This window comes from Ambystoma mexicanum, chromosome 4p (genome assembly GCF_040938575.1).
Source record: "Ambystoma mexicanum isolate Mex_15411 chromosome 4p, UKY_AmexF1_1, whole genome shotgun sequence".
Classification (NCBI taxonomy): Eukaryota; Metazoa; Chordata; class Amphibia; order Caudata; family Ambystomatidae; genus Ambystoma; species Ambystoma mexicanum.
The window spans coordinates 1,262,464,494-1,262,491,168 of NC_090927.1; the positions used below are offsets into that span (position 1 = coordinate 1,262,464,494).

A 26,675-nucleotide genomic window follows, 5' to 3' on the forward strand; every position below is an offset into this window, starting at 1 on the left:
TTGCTCAAGGCCTGATTTTTCTTGATTTCCGTTGGGACAGTGTCAGTGCCAAAGTGTTACTAACGGAGGACAGAATTGTGGATTTTTCGGCCACGTGCCAGTTTATCCTAGAATCCTCCCACATGTCGGCTTGGTGGTTCCATAGACTAGACTCCTGGGCTTGATGGCTTCATGCGTGTTAGCCCTACCCCTTGCAAGACTGAAGATGAGACACACCCAGCTTGCTCTTCAGTACTGCTGGTCCCAGGCTGTGGACCTAGGCTCCAAAAATGTTCTGATTCCATCCTCCATGACGGCAGATCTTCAGTGGTGGTCATCCGTCAGCAACCTTTTGGTGGGAACTTCCTTCCAGAAGCCCTGCCCACTGGTTATGGTTACAACAGACTCCTCCCTCCTAGGGTGGGGGACAACGCTGCATCACCTCGAGGTGTTTGATCTGTGGACGCCCCAGGACAGAATGTCTCATATCATTTACCTAGACCTCCTGGCAGTTTTTCTAGCATTGAAATCTTTCCAGCCCTCTCTCATCAACAGAGCGGTGCGAATTCGCACAGACAATTCCGTAGCAATGTTCTACATCAACAAGCAGGGGAGCACCAGGTCCCCTCCTCTGGTGGATCTATCTATCTATCCAGATTTGGAATTGGGAAGTCCAGCACAATGTCTGGCCACAGGCCATGCACATTCCGGGTCAGATCAATGTTGCGGCAGATTTCCTGAGCTGCCAGTCTGTGGCGAGTTCCGAGTGGGAGATAAACAGCGATGTTCTTACCAAGATTTTTTTCAGCAATTGGGTTCTTCAACAGTGGACCTCTTTGCGACGGCAACGAACAGGTAACTGCCTCTTTATGCTTCCAGGGACAGTCTCAGATCGTCTTCCTTAGGGGATGGCCTTCAGATTCCTTGGGACAACATGAAGACGTACGCCTTCCCGCCTTTGCCGTTGATTTATCGGTCGTTCTGGAAACTCAGGAGTACTTCCAACTGCACTCTCCTCTTCATAGCTCCTTGGTGGCCAGCCAGGTTCTGGTTTTCAGAGCTGCAGCACCTCTCGATTTGCAACCCGATCAGGTTGCCGCAGATTTCCGACCTCCTCCTCTGCGATCACCAGGTGTGGCACCCCTCCCCACACTCCTTCAGCTTAGCGGCCTGGCACCTGAGTTCAGGTCTTTAGCGCAGTTTAATCTTTCAGAGGATAATATGCGCGTAATACAGATGGCACGTAAGCCTTCTATGAGGGCTCAGTAGAAAAGTGAATGGCTTCAGTTTTGTCATTGATGTATAGCTAAACAGCTTGATCCTCGACAGTCTTCTATTGACTGTGTCTTGTCTTTTTAGATCATACCTTGTGGCCTCTGGCATTCACGTCTTATCCTGCAGAACATTTCTATCAGCCATTACAGCTTATTTGTCTACAGACAGTTGCTCTTTGTTTTACTGGCAAACCCAGTAATCAAGAGGCACTTCGCAGGTCTTCATCACCTCGTTCTGCCGGTCAGGCCTCCTCACCCGAAATGGGATCTGAATGTGGTCCTCACTGCTTTATGTCACAAGCCATTTGAGCATATGGCCACTACCGATCTCAAGTTCCTTTCTTGGAAAGTGGCCTTCTTGATTGCAGTAACATCTGTGAGAAGAATAAGTGAGCTTCAAGCTCTCTGTTGAATATCCATTCCTAGGATATGGTTGTGCTTTGCACTCCTTCTTTCCTTCCAAAAATTGTCTCGGAGTTCCACATAAATCAATCCATATCCTTGCCGGTTTTCTTTCCGAATCGGGTCTCGGATACAGAGAGGGTTCTTCATAACGTAGACATCAGACGAGCTCTGAAGTTTTACCTCGACAGAACAAGCACACTTAGAGGTTCTTCACAACTCTTTGTTACTTTTGGTGACCCAAAAGGCAAACCAGCTTCGAAAGCATCCATCTTACGCTGGATTGCTTCATGCATCTCAGAGGCCTACACAATTGAAGGCCTTCAGCCTCCAAAGGGTGTTCATGCACATTTGGTCTGTGGCAAAGCGGCTGCTGTTGTCTTTCAGAAATATGTCCCTTGGGAGTCAGTAGCCAAGGCTGCTAGGTGGGCTTCCCCTTTGGCTTTTTGCCGACACTATTGTCTTGACCTGAGCTCCCGGGCTGATGCCCAGTTCGGCCAGGAAGTTCTTAAGAACGTGTTTCAGTAAGGGGAATTTCCATCCTCCCATTTCTTTGGTCAGTGCTTGGGAATCCCCCAAAAGTATGGAGGAAAGGGGACGGGACATAGGAATATAACCAAGTTACTCACCGTAGTGACTACCTTACTCCTAATCTATAGTCCACTTTCCTCCATACGCCAGCCCGCCGTCTCCTCTAATAAGTGTCCTCTATTGTGCTAATGGCCCTTCGACTTTGGCGATAGAAAAGGACTGAAGGGTGATGTGCGCGGCTGAGCTCAGGAAGGTGTGCTACGGTCACGTGCGGTGGCCCCGCATAAGTATAAAAGAGGGACAAAACATTTCTTTTTGATGCTTCAAAAGTGCTCCGGTCCCGTCCCGATGGACAGAATGTCCCAAAAGTATGGAGGAAAGGGGACTATGGACTAGGAGTAAGGCAGTCAATAGGGTGAGTAACTTTGTTAACATGGTGAACTCGGTTTACAAAATGGTTCAAAATGCTTCAGGGATTCAGGCTGGAGTAATTGGTCACCTGGAGTAAATGGGGGTGAGGGACCTGATGGCAGGTAAATGAGCCAGGACACCCAACCAGAGGGGTATACCACCTTAAATCAGCTTTGCCATCTAGCCTAATCACTGGTGCTACTAATTCTGAGAGATGCAGTACAAGTAGAGAAAGGTGTGGAGCAGACCTCCTGAGGCTACATCTAGTACAGCAAAGTGAGTACTCTATTCCTACCACAGTGAGATGGGAACTAAATCCCTGAAGGAATGACGCTGCATGCTTTAACCCTGTAACTGGGCTTAAGAGAGAAAAAGCAGTGTCCCAGACTAAATACCGTGGCTGGAGTACAAATCTCGATGTGGGTGCTTGATCCCAGAGACTGTGTTTTGAGTATTAAAAATGGAGAGCTGTATGTTACATCCATGAGGCAGTATTTTGAGGATGACAAGACGCACGCTGCGTTCGGCTGCTGGGCCTTATTGAGTAGGAAAACAGCATGCGGTTACAAGTCCATGGTAAATGACTTTTGAGTGAATGAAAGTAACAGGAATGTGGACACCTTGAAGTGTCCGCACCATCCTCTTAGTATGAAACCACTATATGATTCATCAATGTATATACATAAACACATCAGTGACAATGATATCAACAATGCTTTAGTGTTGTAGTTGACGATGTCTTTAATTCAAGTGACATCCGACACATTCTACTCTTGAGTGATATTGTGACACTGGTATCTACAACATAAGTTATATGTGCTTATTACTATCTTAAATATGTACATGTTAATGCTCATTTTTAGCACTGAATAGATTGATGCCAAGGTAATTTTAGAAAACCATGAAAAAATATCATTATGACACAAACTGTATAAATGTTATGCTATATGATATGATGATAGGGGTAAGTGCAGTTATCAAGTGTCAAGAGCCGGGGGGACTGCATGGATACAGAAACAGCCCCCAAGTGCATGGGGTTGCCTGGGGGGCAGTGCAGGTGTGCAGCAGGCGGGGGAGGGGACCTGGGCCCGAGATCAGAGGGTAGCCATGTGACCAGTGCAGTTTGTCAGGAGTTCAGCAGGGGAGAGGAGGAGAGAAAGCAGATGCAAAGAGGAAGGTGTTGAGGTGCTTCCGGAACGTAGATGGTTCTCCTCAAGTTTCAGGGAGACTGTTCCAGGGAGGCTGTTCCATATGGGTGCTATATACTCGCAGATCATATATTTGTGTTACTCATTTCATGGTTATATATATTATTAATCGGTAGAGATGCATATGATTGATTAATAATAATAATAATAATAATAATAATTTGGCACTTATATAGCGCTACGAACCCTCAGGTATCTGAGCGCTACTTATTATTACCCACGGTGTGTGGTGCTCATGTATCGACCTCGGAAGGATGAAAGGCTGAGTTTGGCCCTGCCGGGATTCGAACTTGCGTTAGCAGGCTCTGCACGATGTCAAAGCGAGCGCTCTACTCACTGTGCCACTTGACCGGCTACCCACAACAATGTGCATATATCTATTGGGTTAATACTGAATACATGCATTCCATCTGTCGTTGTTCGTATCATATTAACTTCACCACTGCACCATATTACTGTGTTTGTTTTGTAAAGAAAAAAGGGGGGGTGCACTTCCGTAGCCACATGCATATTTATATTTCTCGTCACATTCTTGTAATTTTGTATTTACTCCGTTGTATTGGATCTGCTGCATAATTTCCCCAACAAAACAATGTATTTGTCCGTATTCGCAGGCCTACCGTACACCTTATTGTCTCAATGTATAACGTTGGGGAAAGCTATGTGCACCTTTTTAATGAAAGTCAGTGCCCTGTGTACATTGCCACGCGGTTAATGTATCCATATCAAAGGTGACAAAGATTATTGCGCCACAAAGAAGCACTAACTCGTATTTTTCCACAAGATGCAAAGCCCCACTCTGCAAGAAAGCCGATGCCGTTGTATATGTTCGCCTTTTCAAAACGATACCTTTTAGTTAACCCGTGTGCTCAGCTAAATTGCTTAATATAGCCACTTCTCTCTCACGTGTGCTTTGAGAGGCTGTAGTTAAAATACATGTATGAGTAAGATTAAACAGTTTTCTGTGATTTAGATTTGAAACGGATGTGCGTGCATGGGCGCGTGAGTGCGTGTGTCCTTGTTTTAATACCCATGGGACCAATCATTGAAGCTCCTGAGAGGAAACATAATTGTGTGACAGGGTGCAGGTGTGGAAGAAAATTGGAATATCCTGCAAAAAGTTTTTTGTTATCACTCTGAAATCTTTTTGTTCAAATAGATTTGCGGTTGTGAAATAATGTAAGTAATGCTCATTCAGACTTTTGTGTTCGCGATTATATTCATGATACCCTGCCTATTCGGATCAAAGATCCAGATGGAGACCAGGCCAGGCCCTCTTTTAGATAGGGCCCACAAATTAACTATATCAAAAAAGGCACGAGGAAAAGAAAAAATAGACCGTTCAGAGATAAGACCCGTCCTTTGTCATTGTTAGATAAAACCCCTGGACCCTATGGGCCACCAGAGTCCCAAAACTTGTCTGTGTGCTCATTCATATACCCCATTTTCCGCCTTGGCGCGCTTTCGCAAATACGCGGGTGTTTATGGACATTTTAAAGCTCATCCAAATTCATAAACGGGATGCGCTTTAAAATGCCCAGAAACAAGGGTCACCCCTGCGCCTTAGGAACAGGTGCAGAGGGGCCACAAATCATGGCGGCGTCATATCTCAACCTGTCATGATTTTCTTTTAAAGTGTGATGGTCGTGGGTTAAACCACGGCTGTCACATCTGCATTTCCATCCCCAAACGGGTTGTCATTTCACCGAGACATGTTGTTTCCTCCCTTCTTTTCCCACACAGGGTCCTCTGTATTATATCCCCACTCTGGGGCTTGTCTTGCTCCTGTTCCCTGAAGCGTGTCTTGCTCCTGTTCTCTGGTGCTTTCCGTGGTTTACCCCACTCTGGGGTTTCTCCTTGCAGTCCCCCACCTTGGGGTTTCTGTTGGCTCACCCTGCCTTGTATTGGGACTTGTGTTGACTCACCCCGCCTTCGTCCTTGGTTGGTCCTCCCCAGCCTTGTAGTTCCTCTGGGCTCACCCTACCTTAGGGTCGCTCTGGGTTCATTCCCCTTTGGATTTCTTGATTTCTTGATTTTCGCCTTGCCTTGGGTAACTGTTTCACCACATTTTGGGGCTCCTGCGGACTCTCCCTGCCCTCGGGACTCTCCTTGCTTTGCTCTTGCCGCCCTCCACACGGTTCCCTGGAGTCACTGCGTACCAGTGACTTATTGGCGGTGCTCCCTGGGCAGGTCAGTGAGTCCATTTGACGCAGAGCCGGTTAGGCGACATGCCAACTGCGTTCCGTGCCGGATCCGACTTGCTCTAGTTTACCATCGACTTTAAGTGGGCCTTTGGCAGCGGCTTTCCTGCACATTCTCCTCTGTTCCTCAAGGTCGGGACCTATCAGTTCCAGTTTCCATTATTATTTTTAAATGTGCGGGGGACATCCCCGCAACTCCTGCTACCACAAATTATCCCCCCCAAAAATATTGCCTGTGGCGAGACAAACGAGAAAAAGTACGGTGATATGTTTGGTGGGTATAATATGTAGGGATACCCAGTTCCGGGCAACGTTATGACTTTTAAGCTGCCTTTGACATCTGGACCCTCCCCACCCTTCCTTTTTTCTGTGTTGCACTTCTTACCCCTCCGTACTCTTTCCTCGTCTACCTCCTATTACAAATTGGTAAAATCATTGTGTGAGCACGACCAGGCAGCCACCAGGCCTTTAAAACGTGCAGTACTAAATGCTGGATGACCGGGGCCTTTTATATTTGATAGCCCATCCACCAGATTTGACAGGGGAGTTCATTATTAACAAATTGGCACTTTTCACTGGAGAGGCAAGATTCACCACTCACTAATTGATCTGGAATGCAAATGGGATAGCGGACACAGCCTTTTCTGAACTGTCTTTCGCTGCCCTCCTTCACGGCTCTCTCATGCTTGGACCCTGGCCTCCACAAATCGATGCATGATGAGAAATCACTACAGATGCAAGAATATATTTCGCTCTACTCTATGTATGCTTATTCTTCCGAAGCTCTAGAGGGAATGTTAAGCTGGATTTCCTAAATCAACCCTGGGCGTGGATATTGGGCGGCCAACCTATTATGGTGAACAGAAAGGCACTGAAGTCTAGCCAAACACAATCAAGGTAGACAGCAGAGCAGCAAGACTTGGGGCTTGAGGGTGGTCTAGGGCTACAATGACACACACAGAGCACTTCAATAATTCCAGTTAGATTGGTTAGGACAAACATTACAATGATTATTAGGCCTTTAAAATACACACTAAGCAATGGAACCTCTAGGCAAATACATTCACTCTTGAGAGAAGATGGAAAAGCATATGGTTCAAAACCAGAGACTTACAGGTAAGTAGTTGGATGCATACAACATACTAGAAACACCCTTGAGCAATACTATTACTTCATAAGTCCATCCCTGTCATGTATTGGCACCTAAAGCCATCAGTTTCCAGAAGATATACAGGTAGGTTTTTTATGTGATTGGACGACGTCAGACGTTGCAATTCAGAGTTCCAAAAAGTGAATGAAAGGTTAGGAACGCTCTCAATCTTACTTCATTAGGGCAGGTCTAGGAGAGGATTCTTGACTAGACCACCACCGAGCTAAGTCAGGAAAGATGGCTAGAGACAGGACTTTACGCCCATGTCACCCGATGGAAGATAGATGAGGAAAGGAACAAGTGTATTAACTTACCCACCTTACTCTGATTTCTCCAGCGAGCACAGGTAAGATTCCAGATTCCTTTGGAGACACATTCTTCTGCGCTTGCTCCGGTCAAGGGTTGTCCAGGGGTTGCGGGTGCCAGGGTCATTTCCCGACATGGGACTTAGTTTTGGTTGGTCACGGTAGCTGTATTATGGTTCCAGGCACTGTCCAGCTGAACACCTTTGCAAGGAAATGAAAAAGACTTCTGGGGAGCAGGTGACCTCCGGACACCCCCATGGAGCAAGGAAAGTTGGTTGCACGGGAGTCACCACGATCAGGCACTGACAGGTTATCTTCAATGGACGAACAAATGAGCAAGCCCTGCATGGTTTCCCTTGAGACTAGAAACCCGAAAATGCAGGAGCAGGCATCTTGTACAACAAGTTGAAGATATTCCAAGTTCCAAGGTTGCACTCAGAATGGTGGCGGCGGCGGCAGCGATGTAGAGAGAGCTGGTTAGTCCACAAGGTTGTCCAGATACACTTATAAAGGCTCAGAAGACACAGATCCTTGAGCAATGGTGTAGACTGGTTGTTCCCAACAGTTTATGGGTCGAGGCACTGAAGAGGGTCTTCTTGAGATCAGGCAAAGGAGCAGGGTTTCACCGGGTCTTCACTGGAGTTGATACTGGCCATCTGCTAAGTTCGTCCTCGGATCATCAGCAGCTGCACTTCTTTGTAGGGGTCTTGGCTCAATTAGCACAGCGCGCCAGTCAGATAGCACAGCGAGTAGAGCGCTCACTTTGACATCTGTGCAGAGCCAGACGACGCAGGTTCGAATCCTGGCAGCGCCAAACTCAGCCTTTCATCCTTCGAGGTTGATAAATGAGCTCCACACAGCATGGGTAATAATAAGTAGCGCTCAGAGGCCTGACGGTTTGTAGCGCTATATAAATGCAAAATTATGATTATTATTATTAAAAGATGATCTGTGGAACGACTGTAAGATCGTCAGTGGAAGCTCACCCAGGTCCACCGAAGGTAAGGATCTGCACCATTCAAACTGGCAGTAACTATTGTGGTGGTTCAGAATAAGGAGTCGGACACTTTGAGGACATTTTTGTGATCTCTTTATTAAACTAAAAGAATAAAGCCTATCTCTGATTATCACTATCGGGAATACCCTACCTATATAAATAAACTAAAGGTGCTTGTCAGATGTCGGGAAGTCCAAAGCAATTCTGTCCTCTGTCCAAGCTAACCCTCTCTCTCTGACCCTACCACTAAATAGAACTAAAGAAAAATTATCCCCCCCCAAAAATATTGCCTATTGCGAGACAAACAACCATATGTACGGCGATATGTTTGGTGGGTATAATATGTAGGGATACCCAGTTCCGGGCAACGTTATGACTCTTAAGCTGCCTTTTGACATCTGGTCCCTCCCCACCCTTCCTTTTTTCTGTGTTGCACTTCTTACGCCTCCGTACTCTTTTCTCCTCTGCCTCCTATTACAAATTGGTAAATCATTGTGTGAGAACGACCAGGCAGCCACCAGGGCTTTAAAACGTGCAGTACTAAATGCTGGATGTACGGGGCCTTTTATATTTGATAGCCCATCCACCAGATTTGACAGGGGAGTTCATTATTAACAAATTGGCACTTTTCACTGGAGAGGCAAGATTCACCACTCACTAATTGATCTGGAATGCAAATGGGATAGCGGACACAGCCTTTTCTGAACTGTCTTTCACTGCCCTCCTTCACGGCTCTCTCATGCTTGGACCCTGGCCTCCACAAATCGATGCATGATGAGAAATCACTACAGATGCTACAACATATTTTGCTCTACTCTATGTATGCTTATTCTTTCGAAGCTCTACTAAATAGAACTTAAGAAAAATAGGCCAAACAAATGTCTCTTCTTCTCTTGGTCTTCTCCATATCAAAGATTCTTGTTACACTATATATTTCTTACTATAGTCCATTATGATAGTCTTTCCTGTTAGGTCTTGTAGTTCTTCAAGACAACTTTTAGTTCTTGACCTTTCTAGGGTCCTCTCTCTGTAGTAGTTGTCCCTACAATCGTTTCTCCTCTTCTTGGTGTCACATATATGTTTTTTTTTAACCTCTGTTTATTGCTTTTTCCAATGTTTGCGGTACAAAAATATTGTCAAAATAACATAAAATATCATGTAATCTGCATTTACAATCTAAACAATTACACTCATTGTCGTATTTAACAGCAGATACTCCATGTATCTCAAAAACCATTCAGAATTCCGAACATTAACAACTAAAACTGCTGCACACTAAAGCTCACACATCTGAATGGCTAATTCACTCCCCCGATATTGTGGACAGAGCTTGTGTCCAAGTCAGTTCCTGCGTGTTTCATTGCCGGTGCAAAGGGCGAGGCATATCCAGCTGTATTGCAGGCTCGTATATTACTCCACAAGTGTCTATCCTATTTTACGCATAATTCAGGGTGGTCTTTCATCTGAGGGTGGGAACATTGCTAACAGCAGGCTTTTCCATGCTTCAGATTGGTCTGACTGCACATCGCCCTCCCCACTTCTTGCCCCTGCCTATGCCCATGTTCTTGTCTCTGCCATGCTCCAACGCTCAAATTTCCCCCACCATTGTTTATAATATAGGACCTTTTTTGCACTTTCAGGACATGGCCACCCTTCTCTTTGCTAATATGCAAGCTAAATCCATAAACTTCCACACATGTTTGTATTTAGGTGGCCTTAAGTACATGCCCAGTAGACATTCTAGCAGTGTCCACTCAAACCTAGTAACACCCACCTCCTTGCAAGTTTGTTTTGTTTGGCTCGAAAAAATATGCACTTTAGCTCATTGCCAGAGCATGTGTATCGGGTCTGCCCCATCAGAATTACACCACGGACAGTTGGTAGCTATTCCACGCCTGAACTTCGCTACTCTGCAAGGGTCCATATAAGTCCTGTGTAGTATATTAAGTTGTATTAGACGAAACCTCACATTTCGCAACACATGCTTCACAAAAGACAATGCCTGCTCCCAGCGCCCTTCAGTAATCTGTACCCCAATATCCCCTTCCCATTTTCCCCTCAGTTTGTCATATGTATTTTTGTTATTGCCTCCGATACGTTCATAAAAGTGGGTGGTTTGCTTAATGACATCCTCTAATTGGTATACTAAGGACAATAGCCTGTCTTCGGCTGGCTCCTCAGGCAACCAACCCCAATTCTGCTTAGCCATTTTGCGAACTCTCACATAACATAAAAATGGCCCTCCCGGTAAGCCATCCTCCCTCACAAGGTCATCCAACTCTCCGAGTTTCCAATCCCTAAACAAGTCTCCCCACATATAGATCCCATGTCTTTCCCAGATTCTGTCTTCCCCAAATTCCGTTCGATTAGTGCAGGTATACGCCACCATCGGAGCATTCTTAGCATACGGGCACGGCAGATGCGTCACCTTTAGTACCTTTGCCCATACCAGTCTTCCCAGCTGTAGCAGCTAACAATTAGCTCTGATACATGCCTCGGGGCCCATAAGCATTCCTTGAGCCTACCCGGCTGCACCACCTGCTGTTGCAATCCTGTTTCCGCGGTTTCCTCATCTGCCAGCCACATCGCCACCATTTTTAACTGCGCTGCTAGGTAGTACATTTAAAATTGTGGAAGTTGCATTTCCCCCTCCCTGTATGACAAGTATAGCGTGCTCATAGCAATCCTACAACACCCTCCCCCCCTTAGGAAGCCCGTATTGATCTCCTCTAGCTGTCGGAAGAAACACGGTTTGATGTAATAACAAACATTAGAGAATGCGTATAACAATCTAGGAAGTACAACCATCTTCGTTATGGACATCCTCCCCATGAGTGATAGCGGCAAGCGTGCCCAGAACTTAATGGACCGCTGTATCCCATCTAGTGCGCTGACTGTGTTATATATATATGAGTATCTTTCGGGCGGTGTGCTATCCAGATCCCTAGATATTGAAACCCATTTACTTTCCATTTCAGCCCCAACTCTGGAAGATCAGACACATCCTCCCTTCTAGCTCCCGCCAGAGGAAATAAACAAGATTTGTCTCCAATGAACTTGATCTCAGTCAGTCTTGCAAAGTCATCTAGGACTTCCATTACGATGGGGGGGATTATGCGCTGGTTCGCATAAATCCAGCAGAACATCATCCGCAGACAGCGAGATAAGGTGTCTCCTGCCATCCACCAAACGTAGTTCTTCCTGCATTACCTTCAACACACATGAAGCTTCCACAGTATTCTCCATGGAAGACAGCCCCATGTATGCAGCTATGATAGTTCCATCTGGGAGTTCCTCACAGGAAAGGAATTCCTTGTCCCCAAAGGGGGGAGCCTCTCCCGGTGAGGTCCAGCTTGCCGCCACACCTAGGGAGGGTCTTGCGGAGCCGGCTCCCCTCCCTAGCCTCATAGGGGGAGACCCTAGGGGAGAATGGACAAATACCTGCCATTCATCACATTATCTAATCATGGATACCCATTGGCCACAAAATCTGCCCAGCAACAGATATTCATGGGTCCAATTGTGGGCTGGGACCAAACAGTCCTAGTTACACACACAGACCACCATTTTGCCCGGGAAAGGATGAGCTTTCTCTGCAAAAGGGCATGCCATATATGGCAATTACGCTCCTGAGAGGGCAGGAAGAAGGGCAATGAAAAATCTGGCCAAAGGACACGCAAAAGTTTTGTGGCACATCCATTTTAGAGTGCAGCCACTCTTATTAGCCATTTGCGGTTATTGCAAAAGAACACGAGTAAAAAGTTGAAAACACTGTAGAAAAGTATGTAAGGATGCAAATTACCCTACTTCACTTTAGGGTGATGTGTGCAGCTTTAAAAATCCAAGATATCTACTAAGGGGGACGTGGCCCGATTCTTAGAAAGGCGCAGTGAACGTGGAAAAACACCACGTTTCACTGCGCCAGGTTTTCACTCCCAAGTACTGCCCTTACTCTCATTGGGTCCTGGGCGTCAGCGCAGAGCACAGTACTTCCTCATCGCAAACTGTCCTTAATCCAACTGTTTTTCAAGTTTCGGGGTGACTTTCAGGTGCCAGCAATATTTTCATAGAATTCCGACATTCGGTTAATTGCGAAAGTGTTGCTGACACTTGTGCTATAAATATATATAAGAGTATAACTGGAATCATGGCAGAGAGAAGTGATGAAGCAAAATGCTTCTTTTTGCTTTGTTTTGTCAACCTGGCACCAAATAGGTGTGAGGCTAATGCACAAAGGCCCTGTGGCAAAATCTCTCTCGTATAGATGGACCGCCACCTCATAGGGTATTGAATTTGCCCGACTAATTTGCACTTTTGCTAATGTGGAGGAGCACGAACAGAATAAGAGTAGGCCTCTAACGTTGGCGAAATTGCCAGTTGTCAGGGTGGTTTCCAGGCAATGCCTGAAATGTACCCATTGAAGGTAAATTTGGCATGCGTATCATCTGCACCATCTCCTAGCACCGACTTCAAGAGACTAGGTGCTATTTACTGAATATGTAAGAATTGCATTATCCAACATTTTCTGTGAATGACATCTACCCGAGAATCTCTCCCACTACTGTTAGTCTTAGGGACTGATCAGTTTCCCCTTAAGAATTAGCCAAAAGACAATGGGCCTCATTACACGGTAGGCGGTAAACCATGGCGCTATTAGCGCCATGGTTCATGCCGGTAATTTACCGGTACCGCCTTGGAGGAAAGGAGAATTACCGCCCTATTCCAAGGTTGGGAAGGCGGTAATTCCTCCTTCCTCCATTGCCCTTCCCCATTCCCATTTTTGCCCCATAGGGCATAATGGGAATGGGGAAGGTGCTAATTACGGTACCGCAAATTGTAGTATCGTAATTAGCACCCCGGTCCCTTTGTGGGTTCGTTTTTTAACGCCTGCTAAAAGCAGGCGTTAATGTACCAACCCGCAAAGGGACCTCGTAGTAAGGCGGTAAGGGTTTACCGGTACCGGTAAAATAGCAGTACCGGTAAACCCTTACCGCCTACCGTGTAATGAGGCCCAGTGTAAGTAAATCAGAAGGATTTACTAACCTCCAAAAAGTCAGTCTAGCAGTCAAAACAAAGCAATAGACGTTCTATAGACGTCCATGTGAGGAAAGAAGAAAAAAGGAAATCTTTCCTAACAGTGGTTATTACGGAAGCTGAAGTTGAGCTTGTACTTTGTACCTGTTTCTACAGATGCTCTGCTATGCGTCTCTGGATGTCTGGTTTATATGTTCCATCTAACCAAGATAACCTTTCTAATTTATTTGAAGCCAGGTCTTGCTCTACATCACCTTCAGTACATTGTTTTAATCACGGACGTTGATGCATGCTACAAATATTAAGTGGTAGGGAGACATTGGTTTGTGCGCTCACTGTCGCATGGCTCCACTTTAAAGGGACTTTGGGAGTAGCTTTGACATTCCCCACCAGGTTCCCCTATGCCAGAATGCTGGTAGTAGGGGGACATCAATGTGGACAAGCATAACCATTGGGTCTGGTAAGTAGTATTTCTCTTTTTACTTTGTACTATGGTCAACCTTATAGTAGATCCCGTCACCCCCACCCCCAAATCATCCCTGCTGGTGTGGGCCTGAAGCTCCTGATTGTGTAACAAGAACAAAACCACAAGTCATGCTATATTTCCAAATGCGATTAATTCACATTGCCAATGAATTGCAGTGGTCAAATTGGTGTAATACTGATTATTTATTACCAGTGGTACTGCTTTTCAACACTACAACTTTTTGCAGGATTACTTCCTCGAGGACTGATAATAGGTACTCTTCTTGGAATGGCATCTTATTTAAGATTCAGCTCCGATGACAAGATTGTGGCAGTGTGTGCTGAAAACAAAATCTACTTGCTTAGCTCAGAGGTAAGCACATTTAACTAAATTGTTTTCTTTTGACCGCATACTGTAGTTTGTTTGTTTGATACATTGCAGCTTGACATACCACACAGAAATAGGTGTACTTAAACTCTGAAATCTTATCAAATGTTTGCCATTATGCTAAGAGATGTCTGTTTATATTTAGCAGGGAATATATTGACTGCATTTGAGGTGCACAGTCGACATCTATGGACCTCGAGGGAGGTTAGAATAGAACAAAAGGCTAAAGTTTAAGTGCTTATATACTCAGCGACTCCCCTTGGTTGCCACCCCCCATGCCCATGTTCAACTACACAGCATGAACAGAGTAGTGGGTAGCAAAGGTGGAAAGACATCAAGGAACCAGCAGAGATTCTGGCGAGATGTTGACGAGTGTAGGGTTTTGGGATGATGTCCTGAGAGGCAAAGGTATCCAGTTCTGGCACTATGTTGAATGGGCTTGCTGAGTCCAGCGGTCTGAGGATTGAAGGTGCTTTGCTACTTAAGCAAAGGGGATGGTGGGGTTATAGGAGTAGACTAGTCTTGCTGTGCTCAGAAGTATTCTTGCGGTGCAGATAATACAATGAACCAGAACAAGTCATTGAAAGAAGGAAACATATAATGTTATTACCTAAGTGTCCTAGGAATGGGATAGCATGAGTTTGCCTTAGACTAATAAATCATTGAACTGTGTCACCTTCGAAGATTATTTTTGGAAGAAAAGTCTTGAAGATATAAATAAGGAAGAAAGTTATTTTAAGCATATTATCCTTCTATCAGCCTTTATCAGTGATTTTATTGAAATGCTCCGCAGGAAGAATAGTGCCTTCAAGAAGCTAGAATGAAAACAAGGTACCATCCAACAGTGAGAATGTCCTGAGAATCTCTCGAGTCAAATAACGAAGGAAACTGGACGTAGTCAAAGGAAGGCCCAGTACAACTCCACAATAAATGCCAGTACCCAGTCTTAAGTAGTCCACCTCACCCTAATTTAAAGTAGTGAAATCTGGCAGGCCTGAAGAATTATGTAAAAAACAAGGGTGGTCCTGGGAGTCCCTCTGCCGGACATTAGCCCCGGTTATGAGAGCCTTACCCAGAGTCTTTAGCTCACTATCTTTCACAGAGGAGAAATATCCAAAACGTATCAGTCTTTGTTCTGCCCTGGGGCAGTCCAGCACCAACATGCTAGGCAATTCTCCTCTGAACAAGAGTACCCACAGCAACCCCAGACAGTGTTTCGGTCCGATTGGACCTCATCAGTAGGGTGGAGCTGTGCCTCTCTAAGAATAGTGAGAAAGGGGTCCACATCTGTATTCCCCTAGTAACTGAGGGTGAGACCCAAAGTTAATTAAATTATGCAAAAAACAAGGGGGGTCCTGGGAGACCCTCTGGCGGACATTAATCATTAGACATTTATGTTTCAATAAAAGTTTCTAACCAAAAACCATGAGTCCTCTGTGTCCGTGTCTCATTCCTGGCTTCTCAAAGCACACACAAATTAAGAGACTCAAATGCCTACTTTTTTAAAAGTAATCATAACCTTTACTAGATGGGCCTTTTTTGCAAATGTGACTGTGCTCGCATAATACTTTTGGAAATACTATTTTGAAGGTAATATAAAGTATAACCTTAAGTCAAAATTGTGTTAACTTGATGTGATTTGATATGGTGTTTTAAGTTTATCGTGAACAGGAAAGCAAATATCTGATTGACTTTTGCAAACAAAGCTTTTGACCTTTGAACAATTTGAACTGCCCGATGTAACTTGTATTCCAAACACCAATACTATTCTGCTTGCATAGACAGTTAGATAAGGGGGTACTGATAAAATTACTATAGATCTTTGAACGTTTAGTCGCTCAATTGCTTAGTATAAGCTTTACCAGTAGATCCATGAATGAAAGTTTAAGTGAAAGAATATAGGCTTTTCATCTTTAGATAAAATCACAAAAAGATTGGGACTATGAAAAGCAAACACAAGGAAAAAAGGGGTAGTAGGAGAACATGACCCAGCCCAAGACGGGGGGGCTAGCCAGAGTGTAATATGCCCTAAGCAGCTCAAAGCTGAAGAAAATGGCTAAAGAAAGGAATGTTCATACTTGCAGCTATTAATATTCATGAAGTGATTTTAAAATTCTGTCTTAAGTGTTTTTTGCCTGAGCAAATGGAAAGATGTTAGCTAATTTTAGTGCATGTATTTTTCATGATGTAACGCTATTGATATTATTTTATCTAATTTTTACATTTGTAAAGCACCCAAGGGCATCAGGGCGCTGTTGCATCCGCTTACACTGTGATTTTAAACAGTAGAAAGTACTGAGTGTCATGAAACAGCAGAGGACCTGTTTAGGTGAAGAACTAGGTCTTGAGAGCTTTCCGGAAGGGTAAGTAGGCAGGTTCTGCTTAGTTCGGGAGGGAGGGAGTTCCAGTTTTTAGCTGAGACAGAGGGGAAGCTAGATCCTGTTCATCTTGACCTTTTTGTTTTGGGTATCTTTAGTCGGTTGGCATAAGTAGACCTAACAGGTCTAGTGGATGTGGTTCTTTCAATTTTCTGGCATAAGTATTATGGAGCTGTTAGATAGGCATTTGTGCGTGATGGAGAGGGTCTTGAAGATGATCTGTTCCCATATCGGTAGCCAGTGAACCTTTTTTCTGGTGTCAGTGGTGTGGTCTCTTCTGGAAATGTTCAGTGCTGCTTGAAGCGCATTATTTTAGATGACCTGGAGTTTGACCAGGTTATGTTGCGACGTGCCAGCGAGGAGGACATTTCAGTAGTCCAGTCTTGCTCCGATGATGGCTCTGGCGATGGTTAGGCAGCTTGCGGTTGAGAGGAAGTGTCTGGCTGCGTTGATAAGTTTTGTTGTGTAGGCATCTGTTGAGGCGATTGCATTTACTTGCTTTTTGAAGGAGAGGGTAGCGTCTAGATGAAACCCAAGTGTTTTTACAGAAGTGGAGACTGGAATCTGGATGCCATCAATGAGAAAGGAAGTGAAGTCTCCTCCAAGTTTGTCGAGCAGCGTGGGTGAGCCCACAAGCAGGATCTCTGTCTTTTCATCGTTCGGGCAGAGGTGGTTGGTTGCCATCCACGCTTGGATGGTGGAATAGATTTTGTTGATGGTCAGGGAGTCTTTAGGGTGGGAGCCAGTTAGTGGTAGGAGGGTTTGGGTGTCATCAGCGTAGTTCCTGTATGAGACACTCAGAGAGTCAAGGAGGTCGAACATGGGTTTGTGAAAATATTGTAAAGGGAAGGGGCCACACAGGACCCTTGGGGATCCCGTAAGAATGGGTATAAGAGATGCATTGTCTGTGTTTGAGAAGACTCTCATGGACCAGTTTGAGCGGAAGGATCTGATCCACAAAGTTGCTTCTAGTGAGAAGTTGGCGGAGGAGGTGAGGTGGTGACAAAGAGTGTTGTGTTCAACCAGATCAAAGGCTGCCGAGAGGTCTAAGAGGAGTATGGTGGCAGGTTTACCTTCATCTTTTAGGGAGTCATGTTGCATTTTTAAGTCCAGGAGGGCAGATTCTTTACCATGCCCAGGTCGGAAGCCAGATTGGCGTGATCCTAGGATGTGGTGTGAATCGAGGTACGCTTGAATTTGTATATATGCTGCCCTATCCAGGATCTTGAGTAGGAAATGTACTGTGGTGATTGGGTGGTAGTTGTTTGGGGAGAGTGGGTCGAGTGAGGGTTTCTTTAGAAGTGGGAGTACCCACGCTTCTTTTCGGCAGTTTGGGACTAGGCTAGAGGAGAAGGATGCATTGATGAATCTAGTTAAGAAGGTTACTAAGGCGTCGGAGCAATCTTTGATGATCCTGGCTGGGCAGATATTGCCTTTGCACCTAGCTGGATTTTTTAGTATCTTTGCTGTTTCATCAGTAGTCACATTTCTGAATTTGATAGGGCTTGGTGGGGGCAGAAGGGTGATTGAGGGTGGAGGCCCCTTGTCTCTCTGCAATTTTGAAGGGATGTAATTTTGGCGCGCATTGCGTTCTGAATACTGCTGCACCAGGCTTCATTCTTTTTTTTTTATAAATCTGTTTGTTTTTTACAGAACAAACAATACATAACAAGGTACGACTTACGCATAATACAGTTGAGATTCAACTTGGTTTTCTTGCTGGTTTGAGAGTGCACCTTCCAGGCGCCGGTTCGGAGAGTCTGTGGGGGAACTTACTAGATCTTAGTGTTCAGACGGATCACCAGTCAGACCTCGTCTTCCCATTTACCCCATACCTTTGTACATTTTCGGGGTTACCCTTCTTTCCAGGCCCATACAAAGGTCCATTTCTGACACCCATTGGTTTAATTTGGGGCGTTCCGCTGATCCCCATGTGGCTGCTATCAGTCTTTTAATCAGTCCTAAGCCTATGGCCAGAAAAGTTTTCTCGTACCTATTTAAGTCCGTGCTTTCCCAGATTCCCAGTAATGCCAGTTTGGGTTCCAAGGGGATCGGGGTCCTCATTATGTTAGACAGTTTCCGGGTGCACTTGGCCCAAAAGATTTTAATTTGTGAACATTCCCAGAGTGTGTGGTAGAAAGTGCCACCCTCCGTTCCGCATCTGAGGTAGGTATCACTATCTTTTCTCACCCATCTATTGAGCATTGTGCGAGAGTAGTATACCCTGTGGAGGATTTTAAATTGTATCAGTCGTAGCCGTGCCGCTATCCCGACCTCTCTTGGGAGCATCAGGGCCTCTACCCATTCTTCAGGTTCGATCCTACCCAAATCTTGCTCCCATTTGCTTTGCAGGTTGGTTAGGTCTTTTGCCCTGAACGCCGTGAGTACCTAATATAAGGTGGATGTTACCTTGGTGGGAATTCCTGATTCGAATAGGTTGGCCTCTAGCGGGGAGTTGCTAGGAATGTTGCTCGGGCGGAGGGGGGGGAACTGGGGAACTGGGCTGAGATGGCATGGGAAATTTGCCTGTATCTGAAGCCCTCTGCTGTGGACAGCCCGTACTGCAGCTGTAGTTCCCGGAACGGCCTAGGCCTGTAGTCCTCTGCCAGGTTGTCTATCCCTTTCTTTGCCCAGCTTTCCAGGTACCCCACTTTCATCAGTTCCCCAAGGAGTGTGTTATGCCAAATGGGTTGTGCTAGGGTCGGTCTTTGGCCCATTCCTATGTCTTGGTGAATTTCTGCCCAAACCCGTGTTAGGGAGAATTCTCTGTTTAGGCTGAATTTCCCTACCTAGTGAGTCCCCCAGCAGCTTTGCTGGATTTCTGGGGTTTATTTTTTTCTCCTGCCAGGAGTGAGACTCTTTTACCCTCACTCTTGGGCATGTTGAAGTGTGTTTTCTTGGTTAAACCTTGTGTTGAATGGGCTATGGGGTCTTTTACTCCATAGGGCCTCATGTATTTTTTGGATGTGGGTTACACAGCACCCTCTGTGCCGTAACCCAGGGGTGTCCTAGGGACTCCCCAACATAGACTCCATACCCTGGGACTGACTACTGTCTCCCAGGGCATGTAAAGTCACCAAAGACTTTACTAGTCTTAAATCCTGAACAGAACCAGTACAAACCATCATATTGTGGACGTACTGGCTGGGGCAATTCGATTGCCCCAGGGTCTGTTAGTCGAGGGGGCACGTCTCCGTCCCCCCTGATCGAGTTTTGGCTGGTGGCAGTGGAAACTACTTTTTATATTCGACCGCAAATATTTTCCTATGGGATTTCCCATTGTTTTAGGCTAACACATTTAATTATTTATTTACGGTAGCCTTAAACATACCGCCGGTTTATATATTTATTATTATAACTCCGGTTGGGATTTTTTGCCAAAACTTGATACTAAAATGGCGTTGGCGTTCGCCTCTGTAACTCTGACCCAAAGTGGAGCCCTTTGTCCCACTTTTGGCGGGCTTCTCCACAGAAGCCCTCCAAAGTGGTGCCACTCTGTCTGGGGTACTTAGGAGGGGTGGAGGGGGATTTAGGCCCCCTGGACTGAGTTACCTAGGTAACTCAAGTCGCACTCCGTCCTGATTGGCCCAAGTGGTGAGCCGGCCAGCTCACCACTTAGCATGGTTGAGTGACAGCTAGGCTGGGTGAATGGGGGTTTGCTGCATAAAAGCAGGGCTTTGGGGACTGGAACTTCAGAAGTCGCCACAGGACCTAAGAATCCAACGAGGGACGAGCTGAGCTGATCTGCTACGACGACACCGCCGGTGGAGCCCTGCTGAACCATCTCACCACTTTTCCCGACGACCGAGGAGAACTCTTAACGGAGTGGCTCCTTCCCTTGACTGGTGGGGACAACCAGTTTTCACCTTCTTTCCGTGCTTCGAGGTATCCCGTGGCCGCCTTGCCAGTGCCAAGCACCCCGGCAACCGGAACCCCACCACTTTTACCCCAACCGCGAAAGTCGGTACAACCCTTTAACCGGAGGACTCCGCGGCTGGTTTCTTCCCGGGCAGTGCAACGACCTTCTTCTTCTGCTCTTCAGCGAGATCTTCTTCTCCCCTGACCGACGTCGATCCTTGCTGCCACTGCCTGGAACAACTGCCCCCGCTGGAGGATCCTTTCCGTTAAGGTACCGTGTTCCGCCTGGCTTCCCTTGCCACCGACTGTACGAGGTAGTTTTAGCCCTCGGCTTTCGATCCTGGGATTGCCTGGGACACTTTGGCTAAACTTTCTGAGCCGCTCTAACTCTTTTCCGAACTCTTTTGCAAGACTCTGAATCCCTACCAACTGTGTGATCTTGGGCACGTTTTCGCTCTGTCTGCTCTAAGAGTGGGCCCTGCTTAGTGACTTTTGCTCACCTGTGACTTTGTGCTTCTTTGAGCTTACCAAAAGTGTTCTTGACCTTACAGTGGTGTGTTTATCCTAATTCTGCTCTTTTTCCCCTCCCTTCTTTAACCTACTAGAGTGTCATCTAACGTTAAGCGCTCACCTCTGTTTTAATTATGTGGTGTTAACCTAGAGTTGTCTAGATAGGAATAAGGATTGGGACTGCTTTCCATAACTGTGGTTGGAGTGTTTTATTATATTTTGCTAGAGTGTTTTCAATTTGTGTGTTCTTAAAAATAAATAACTATATACTTTTGAAACCAAGCTCTGGTCAGTGTTTGCTTGTGCTATTGTGCCTGAGTACATATTGTGTATACTTTGCATACTGCCTAACTCTTCTTGAGGGAAGTCTGACTGCTCAGCCACAGCTACCAGGTAAATCTGGGTGGTGCAGACTGCTACCAAGTGGGTTTACTGCTATACCTGTAGTCTTAAATCTTTTGCAGTGTTCCCCAAGGGAACTGCACAGGTTTCTGCCTAACAACCCGACACGTTTGTTTCATTGACCCGGGTAGGGTTTCATGGTATCGTTTCCCCCCCCATACAAGGCCTGTCTAGGTGTCCTCCCTCCCGGTTGTCTCCTCTCCGCTGCAATGTGTGGAAGAGATTGGTCCCCGTGCAGCCAGTCATTTACTGTCCCCAGCTGGGCTGCCCAGTAGTATCTGCGCATATTGGGTAGGCCTATGCCTCCCTCCCATGTAGACCTCTGTAGTGTCTTCAATGCCACCCGAGGTTGTTTCCCTCCCCACAGGAGCCCCCTCAAGGATCCCTCAATATCAGTGAAAGTCTTTTTTGCGATAGGGAGCGGGGCGTTTTGCAGGACATACAGAAATTTGGGTTGGGCCAGCATTTTGAACAGGTGTTAGGGAGAATTCTCTGTAAAGGCTAATTTCCCAAACCTAGTGAGTCCCCCAGCAGCTTTGCTGGATTTTTGGGGTTTATTTTTTTCTCCTGCTAAGAGTGAGACTCTTTTCCTCCGACTCTTAGACATGATTTGATGTGTTCCTTTGACTTTGTATGTGTTCTATGGGCTATGGGGTCCTTTACCCCATAGGGCTTCATGTGTTTTTGGTATGTGGGTTACACAGCACCCTCCGTGCTGTAACCCAGGGGTGTAGTAGCGACCCCCAAACATAGACTCCATACCCTGGGACTGACTACTGTCTCCCAGGGCATGTAAAGTCACCATTGGCTTTACTAGTCTCAAATTGTGAACAGAACCAGTACAAACCATCCTATTGTGGACGTACTGGTCGGGACAATTCGATTGCCCCGGGGTCTGTTGTTTGAGGGGGCACTGTCCAGTCCCCCCCGACCGAGTTTTGGCTGGTGGCAGTGGATACTACTTTTTATATTCGACCGCGAATATATTCCTATGGGATTTTCCCATTGTTGGAGGCTACCACTTTTTAATATAGCCTCGAACATACCGCCGGTTTATTAAATTAATATAAATTCACTGGTTGGTATTTTTTGCCGAAACTTGGTTCCAAAATGGCGTTGGTGTTCGCTTCTGTGACTCCAACCCAAGTCGAGCCCTTTGTTCCACTTTTTGGCGGGCTTCTCCACAGAAGCCTCCAAAAGTGGTGCCACTCTGTCTGGGTACCACAGGGGGTGTCGGAGGGGGTTTAGGCACCCTGGACTGAGTTACCTCGGCAACTCAAGTCGCACTCTTGTGGAATTGGCCCAAATGGTGAGCCGCCCGGCTCACCACTTAGCATGTTTGATTGACAGCTAGGCTGAATGAATGGGGGTTTTCTGCATAAAAGCAGGGCTTTGGGGACTGGAACTTCAGAAGTCGCCACAGGACCTAAAGAATCCGAGGAGGGAGAAGCCGAGCCGACCTGCAACGACGACACCACCGGTGGAGCCCTGCTGAACCGTCTCACCACTTTTCCCGACGACAGAGGAGATCTCCAGTCCGGAGAGTCTTCTTCCTTTGACTGGTGGGGATAACCAGTTTGCCCATCTTTTCGCCTTCCTGGACCATCTCGTGGCCGCCTTGTCCGTGCCAAGCACCCCGGCAACCGGAATACCACGGTTTACCACTACCACGAAGAAAAGGGTGGTACCTTGTAACCGGGAAACTCCGCGGCTGGTTTCTTCCCTGGCAGCGGAACGATCTTCAGCTTTCCTCCACGTCGAGACCTCCTCTTCCTCTGGACGAAACACCGACTTTCACCCGCTGCCAGGAACAACTGCCCCGGCTAGAGCGTTCTTCCCACTTTCAGGTACTGTGTCCCGCCTGGCTTCCCTTGCGACAGATCGTTCGGGGTGACAGTAAATCCTCGACTTTCTAACCTGGGTTAGCCTGGGACCTGTTAACTAACTTTTCCTGACTTGATCTCAATCTTTTGTGAACTTTCTACAAAGACTCTTTGGGCATAACCCCACTGTGTGATCCTGGACACATTTTGCTTGCTCTCTCTAAGAGTGGGCCTGGCATTTGAACATCCTTGCTCTCCAGTAGACTTTGCCTAACCTGCCTCACTGTGGTTCTTTGAAAAGTATTGAAACTTGTGTGCTTTCATAACTCTGCCTTTTTCCCTCCCTTTTTAACAACTTATTAGAGTGGCATCTTATGTTAAGCGCTCACCTCTGTCTGAAAATAAGTGGTGTTTCTCATCAAGACTTGTCTAATAAGTAATTAGGGTTGTATATATATAATAGTGACTGTGTGTTGAATTTACTTACCTCTTTGTGCTAGTGTAATTTACAAGTGTCTTTAAATAAATAATTATATACTTTTACACCAAAGCTCTGGCCAGTGTTTGCTTGTGCTACTGTATCTCTGTACTTATTGTGTATACTCTATATACTGCCTAACTCATCTTGAGAGAAGTCTGACTGCTCAGCCACAGCTACTAGGTAAATCTGGGTGGTACAGACTGCTACCAATTGGGTTTACTGCCAACCACCTGTAGTCCTAAATCTTTTGCAGTGGTCCCTAAGGGAACTGCACAGGTTTCTGCCTAAAAACAGGGCCGCCTTACCCAGAAGGGTCAGTGGGAGGGATTGCCAGTGGATGGCATCAGATGCGAATCTGTCCAATACCAGGGTTAAATTGAGTTGCGTGTAGTCTCCCAGTTGGGGGCTGAAGTGTATTCCAAGGTCTTTAAAGCCTGCTGTGGACACCGTGCATGGGCATTCTCGAGGGGGTCCTGTTGTTTCGCCCTGTATTGGGAAAAGGACCAACTTTTGCCAGTTGATTTTAAGCCCGTAAAATGTCTGGTATTCTTGTAATATTCTTGTCACGGTTGGGCATGAAACCCTGGGGTTGCTCATATAGATTAAAAGGTCATCCGCATAAAGCGATACCATGTCTTCTCCCCCCCCAAGGCCATTTGAATCCCACCCAATTTGGACTTTCCCTGAGCCGTATTGCAAGTGGCTCTCGCCAGGATGAAGAGCAGTGGCGAGAAGGGGCAGCCCTGTCGCGTGCCTCTTTCCAGTGCAAAGGTCAGGGACCTGATCCCATTTACCCTTACTGCGGCTACAGGGGAGGTTTATAGTAGTTGGACCCAAGCCAGGAAGTTCTCGCCAAATCCCATTCTTCTCATTATTTCCCAAAGGGACTCCCACCTCACAGAGTCGAATACCTTCTCGAAATCTATGGCGAGCTGCTGAAGAGTGGGAGAGTTGCACCTTAAGTGAGTCTTTGTGGATGAGGGTGACTTCGCACCCCCCCCCCCTAGATTCTGTTCTGTCCTGTCTGAGAATGGTGAATCCTTCTAGGAGTGTTAAGGAGAGTGCTGGACCAGAGGCATGATGGAGCCAGGTTTCAGATTTGGCAAGGAAGTCTAGGTTCTGGGAGGTGATGAGATCGTTTATGTCCAAGGCGTATTCCTGGAGTGATCTAGCATTGATGAGGGCAGCATGGAGGAGGTGAGTTTTGGGGGTATCTCTGTCAGGTTGGGGGCGGGTGCTTTTTTGCAATTTGGTTGTGCCGGGTTAAAGGTGTGAGTAATGGCCTGTGGTGAGTCTATTATGGCCGCTTCAGTTTTGGGGGATTCCCTTTGGATTTGACGACTTGGTGGGTTGGATGGGAGGGCAATGAGGAGTGACTGGCTAGGGGCCCTGCCCGTAAGTGGAGGATTCGTCAGGAGGTGCGCCACCTGCGGGGGTTCGGAGCAAGTTGCTTGCCTTCTGTGCAAAAGGAGCCGAGGATCTTTGGTGAGGGTCCTCGCTCTGAGGTGGGAGAGACAGGTACTAATGGTGGCAGACAGTACTGCGAGTCTGCTGCTGTCCTTAGGCATAGAAAGGCGTTTCTGGCAGTTATGGATGCTGCAGTGGTATAGGAAAAGTGTTGGAGATACGAGAGTCTGTCCCTTAGTTTGTGGTTGGCGTTCTCCTCATTGTTAGAGGTTACGCAGGGTAGTGTTGAGGTGGGCGAGGCCAGGATGTTATGGCTTGGTGTATGGCATGCAGAGGGATAGTTGTAGGGTGGGGTAGACAGCAGGAGATGGAATGGATGATTGGGCGGTGCAGGAGTGTTTAAGGTTTGGGGAGGTTGCTGTGTGCAGCATATGGTTGTGTGGGGGCTGAATTGAGCTATGGTAGACTCATGGCAGTGGTGCACATGCTCTGAGCGTCCGTGGGTGCAGAGTGTGCTGGTGCATGTAGGATGTTGCTAGGCAGTGTTGTAGGAGTATGCTTCGCTGCCTGGAAAGGTGGAGGATGGTGGATTTCGGGCTCGGAGAGGAATGCTGAGGCTGAAGGTAGGAATGGAGTTGGGCATGGCTGGGGGGGAGTGCCTCAGACATAGTACTTTAGCGAGACCATTGTACAACCGGACATATGCGCCTTTAGAGCAGAACCAAGCATTAGGCTTACTTTGCCCGATGAGTGACTTGAAGGCAGTAGGCGTGGACGTCTCACACAGCGAGCAGCAGAGAGCTACAAAGAGAACCAGAGGCCTTTGCTCTGGGCCTTCGCTCGTCGGCTTCGCCTGCCGGTTGCAGTGTGCAGCAGATATAGGGTCCTAAGGTGACCAATCCCATGCCGGGAGGCTGCAATGCGGGACGAGTGAGTAATTGAAGGTTGTGAGTGCATTAGGTACATGTAGTCAATTAAATCTATTGAAAACAATGCTTAAAGTGTTGGAATCAAATTATTTTTTAGAAAACGAAATAACTTATCACCCCAATATATAAAATATATTGTTATTGAAGCTGATGGAAATCGGGACAAACTAGTAGGTTTAGATGCCAAAATCAATTTATGAAGTCCAAATAAGGTACTGTAATAAACATTTCGAATGGATTGTGTCTTCCCACGTATTCCTCATCTTTGATATTCGATATCCAGCTTCAGCTGCTTCTGAATTTCTTTTTTCGGCAGAGGGTGCTGTGCGTCAATGGCATCATCTTGATGTCCCTCCACGACCTCTGTCTCGAGCATGATGTCATCGAAGGCATATATATCACGCGTAGCGCCCTGTTGGTTTCAGTTCCGTTTTTCCGCGAATGCTATTGCTTCGAGAACTACGGCGTGCTTCATTACTTCATACAACTTCATTACTTTAAGAGAACAAGTATGGCTTCTTCGTCGACACTGACTACCCCGA

At 46.5% G+C, this 26,675-nt stretch overlaps 1 protein-coding gene across 3 annotated transcripts in view; it reads left to right on the forward strand.

The window, feature by feature from the left end:
• The window catches only part of WDR27 (WD repeat domain 27), a 2,413,256-nt gene that overhangs the window by 193,944 nt on the left and 2,192,637 nt on the right, over window positions 1-26,675 (forward strand). For all 3 annotated transcript variants that reach the window (XM_069606956.1, XM_069606954.1, XM_069606955.1), the window contains exon 4: window positions 14,206-14,330. In XM_069606956.1, the coding sequence (XP_069463057.1) occupies window positions 14,206-14,330 (125 nt within the window). The remainder of the gene's footprint in view (window positions 1-14,205; window positions 14,331-26,675) is intronic.